This window comes from Spinacia oleracea, chromosome 4, assembly GCF_020520425.1.
Source record: "Spinacia oleracea cultivar Varoflay chromosome 4, BTI_SOV_V1, whole genome shotgun sequence".
NCBI lineage: Eukaryota > Viridiplantae > Streptophyta > Magnoliopsida > Caryophyllales > Amaranthaceae > Spinacia > Spinacia oleracea.
In genome coordinates this window covers 93657580-93662312 of record NC_079490.1, presented here as the reverse complement: position 1 = coordinate 93662312, position 4733 = coordinate 93657580, and the positions used below count along the sequence as shown (strand labels likewise).

The window sequence follows — 4733 nt, the reverse complement described above, 5'->3', positions numbered from 1 at the left end:
ACATTAGTACATAAACTGATAAATAGACTAATGCAGATGCTGAATGATGCTTGTTGTGCTGCCGATACAGACATGAAGGTGCTAACAGTGTTGCTGGTGTAGGAGGAGGGAAGGGGAAGGGAAGGGAGGGGAGGGGAGTACCTGAAATGAAAACCACCAGTAGTCTTTAGCATGTTTTTTTGCGTTGGTCCAGCATGTGTATGGTTCATCATAGAAGCTTTGTATGACTTTTGTGATGGTACTTGAAACAGAGTAATGATCAAACCTATTTGCAAGTGATAATTATAAGTTAGAGAAATCATAAATTTAAAGAATTTTAGATAAATGGTAAAAGCAATGCAAGTTGATAAAACCATAATGCATCAGGATCGAGTGTAGGAAGAGTGTCATTTGGGATATCATGATTTTCTTGCTCTTCCATATGTAGCTCTGGATTCTCGTCATTAGGCTCATCATTAGGCTCGTCGGCTCTCTGGCTAGATGTTCCTCTAAGCCTGAAACGACCTCTTCCTGCAGACATATCTACTAAAACCAAAGATGACTAAATACATATTGATATAATTATTATAATTAGTGGCATCTAACTAACTACTTAAAAAAACTTTCAAAAATATATAGCTAAAGGACATAACAAATAAATAAGATTCAATTATCGAAACTACAAAAGTAAATGAAATAGATTATAATTAGCCAAGCTTCACATTATCCAAAAACTCATATAAGCAATCACGTTTTAATCAAATCAACTATCACTATGAATCCACATCACCACTTGTAGTGCTTAAATCACTTTCATATCCATCTTCTTCATCATCTATGGACATTTCGGAACTGAACTCCTCTTCCTCTTCAATATTATCATTCAAGTCTTCATCCTCTTCCTCTTCAATATTATCATCCAAGTCTTCATCCTCTTCACTCACACCTTCCATTTCATCTTCATTCGTGTGAGCATGGACAAAATCATCCTCATTTAGCTCAGATAATTGCGGTGGGTTCTCATTTCGCTCCTCCTGAAATGCTAATGGGTCCAAAGGAGCATCAACTATTGATCTAGCCTTCATTTGAAACACGGCCCACCATTGATCTCGATCCCTTTTTAAGCTCGGGTATGGTGCAAAATATACTTGTTCTGCTTGATAGGCTAACACAAAAGGGTCATATCTAGGATACTTCTTTGTATGGTTAACCTCGACAAGCTTATATTGCGGATGCACATTTGTACCATTTCCCGAGTCAAACCAGGAACACTTAAACAACATGGCTTTATAACACTGTGTTGGCCCCACATACATCAACTCAATCACCTCCTCAAGTATTCCATAATAGCTCACCTCCTCCAAACTCTTCACACAAACTCCATAATTCATAGTAGACTTATCCTTCCCATATTCATAAGTATGAAAATTATAGCCGTTGACATAATAATGCTTATATTTCTGAACAGCTCTTGATGGACCAATAGCAAGAGTCCTAATTATTCCTTTCTCATTATCGGAACTCAAAACCTACCAAAATATTAAGTACGTTTCAATTTGTGGAGTTAACTAAAAATTAAAAAAATTAAAAAAATACCATGATTTATAAGATTCTGCTTACATATTGCTTGAACCATTCTTGGAATTTATGCTCAAACTTCCTCCACACATCATTAACACTAACACGTGGATTTTGTTTAACCATTTCCTCTTCAAACAACCTGCTTGAAAGAATAATTACTTTAACTTTTAAGGTATTAAGAAGGAATTTCTCTTTCAAGTGAGTTCTTAAGTGAGTTATAATGGTGGTTACCTTTCATAATCTTGTAATAGCTCACAATTTGAAAGGATGTAGCCATGGGCCGCACGATAGTCAACATCAACCAAAAAGCTTTTAGTTCCCTTTTTAGAGGTGTGTCCTGTATTGCAAGAGAACAACTCAGGAACATTTACATCCACTTGCCCTTCATCACCTTCATATACATTTCGACACATGTCGTTAGCCTTTGTGTCAATGTTTGGCTCAAAATAATGGGTGCAAAAGTTAGATATCTCCTCCGTAAGATATGCATTGCAAATAGAACCTTCCACTCGAGCTTTGTTACCAATTTTTCTTTTTAAATGATGGAGGAACCTGTAGTAATTGTAAACCCAAAACGTATGATTAATAATTTGAAAATTATAATTATAGAGTTTTTTAGAATAGGTGATCGAGAAAGTTATAATTTACCTTTCAAATGGATACATCCACCTATACTGGACGGGTCCTCCGACTTTTGTCTCATACGGCAAGTGAACAGGCAAATGTTCCATAACATTGAAGAACGAGGGTGGGAAAATTCTCTCTAGTTTGCAAATGATCTCTGGAATATTTTTCTCCAACATATCCACATCCTCCACTTTCAACAGTGATGAGCTTATATCCCTAAAGAACTGGCTTATTTCAGTAATTGTCTTCCACACATTGACGGGAAGCAATTCTTTCAATGCAACTGGAAGCAACCTCTCCATGAACACGTGGCAATCATGGCTTTTCATGCCAAATAATTTTCCCTCATTTAAATCTACACATCTGCTTAGGTTGGATGCATATCCATCAGGGAATTTCAATTTCTTGATCTACTCACATAAAGCTTTCCTTTTCTCCTTGCTAAGTGTAAAAGAAGCATCAGGCATCTTATCTCCCGTTTTACTACTACTAGCACCACTATCATCGTGCAGATGTAGTCGTCGTCGTTTGCAATGTAGAGCCAAATCTTTCCTAGCTTCTTTATTATCCTTAGTTTTTCCCTTAACATTCATAACTGTATGGATTAATTGATCAAAAAAGTTTTTCTCGACATGCATCACATCTAAGTTATGCCGAACCAAAAGCTTTCCCCAATAAGGAAGTTCCCAAAAAATGCTTTGCTTCATCCAATTATGTGTTTTATCTCGAGCTAACTCACAATGATCAATTGTTTTTGGCAAGTGTGACACACGCTCCCACAGTTCATCACCACTCAACCTTGTTGGGGGTGGGGAGTATTCTGCCTTATTTTTGGTGAAACCACTTTTGTTCTTTCGAAAAACATGATCTTCAGGTAGAAATTGACGATGGCAATCAAACCATGTTTGCTTATGACCATGTTTCAAAGTGAAAGACTTTGTATTCTCCATGCAATAAGGACATGCCAACCTCCCAGCAGTACTCCACCCGGATAGCATACCGTAAGCTGGAAAGTCACTCACAGTCCACAATAGAGCTGCCTTCATGTTAAAATTTTGCTTCTTTGACACGTCATAAGTCATAGCTCCAACATTCCACAACTGTTTCAACTCCTCCACCAGAGGTTGTAAGTATACGTCAAGCTTTCCTTTAGGACTCTTTGGGCCTGGGATAATCAAGCTCAAGAATAGAAAAGGTCTTTTCATACACAAACCCGGTGGCAAGTTATAAGGTGTAAGAATAACAGGCCAACATGAGTAACTTTTCCCTGAATTGCCAAACAGGGAAAAACCATCCGTACACAACCCAAGACGAACATTGCGAGGTTCGGCGGCGAACTCTTTATAGGTGTTATCGAAATGCTTCCATGCTTCTCCATCACAAGGGTGAGCCATAATACCCTCTTCTCGTGGATTCTCTACATGCCATCTCATTTCTGTGGCGGTGGCCTTAACAGCATACAACCTTTGTAACCTTGGTGTGACAGGGAAGTATATCAGTTGCTTCTTTGCGACACGCTTCCCTTTAGCTCTTTTCTTGTATCGATCTTCGTTGCATACAGGACACTTTTGAAGATGTGATTGGTCCTTCCAGAACAAAAAACACCCATTAGGGCATACGTCAATCTTTTGATGCGGAAGTTCAAGACCCTTGAGCAATTTTTTTGTGGCACGAAAAGTGTCTGTCATATTACTTTTGTCGGGACATATGTCTCTCATTAATGATGTGAAACCATCCACGGCTCGATGAGGAATGTTATACTCGCACTTCAAATTTGTAACCCTCGATGCTACCGACAATAAAGATTCTTTGCACCCATCATAGAGAGGCTTCTGAGCATTTAGTAGCATATCAAAAAACATTTTTGCTTCTGGATGTGGCTCTTCTTCTAAATTCTGGAAGCTCTCTTCATTTAAACCTTCAAATTGAGGGCCAAATGCATCCATTATCATGTCCGTATAAGGATTCGAATCCAATCCACTAGAGCTTGACTCAACACCTTCTCTCGTGCCCTCAGAGTATTCTTCTCCATGACAACTCCAACAATAATAATTCGGACGAAATCCATGCATGTACAAATGAATCCTAACAGTATCGACATCCTTATATGGCACTAACTTGCATTTGATGCATGGACATTTCATTAGTTTAGATTGTTTGTAATATTCTTGCTCACAAGCATACATTATAAACTCTTTAACCCCTTCAACAAACGTTTCCCTAAGATAATTATCACTATCAAGTCTCTTGTACATCCAATCACGATCGAGATTCATCTCTAGGTCTACACATAAGTACATAACCATTATATCGTTTAGGTCCACACATAAACAAACAAATATTTGGGATCATAATAAATAATAATGAAAAAAAAGATTCAGGGAAATTAGGGTTTTTAGTCACAAACTTTATTGACATATCCTATCCTATATAATAATAAGAATGTCATTTTTCACCACAATGCTCCAAATCAACCAAGCTTTCTCATTCCATAAAATTGATAAATTAACCTCCACCACCATACCCCTAATCCTACGGGATCCTAA

At 37.7% G+C, this 4733-nt stretch overlaps 1 protein-coding gene across 1 annotated transcript; it reads right to left on the bottom strand.

Moving 5' to 3' along the window:
- Positions 1 to 2597: 2597 nt before the first annotated feature.
- LOC130471714 (uncharacterized) lies at positions 2598 to 4493 on the bottom strand. The gene has a single exon (XM_056841985.1). It carries the CDS (start codon positions 4491 to 4493, stop codon positions 2598 to 2600), a length of 1896 nt encoding a protein of 631 aa, XP_056697963.1.
- Positions 4494 to 4733: the final 240 nt, after the last annotated feature.

Excerpts from the sequence above, each read along its gene's own strand:
- LOC130471714 (XM_056841985.1), bottom strand. The coding sequence starts at position 4,493 with ATGGTTATGTACTTATGTGTAGACCTAGAGATGAATCTCGATCGTGAT.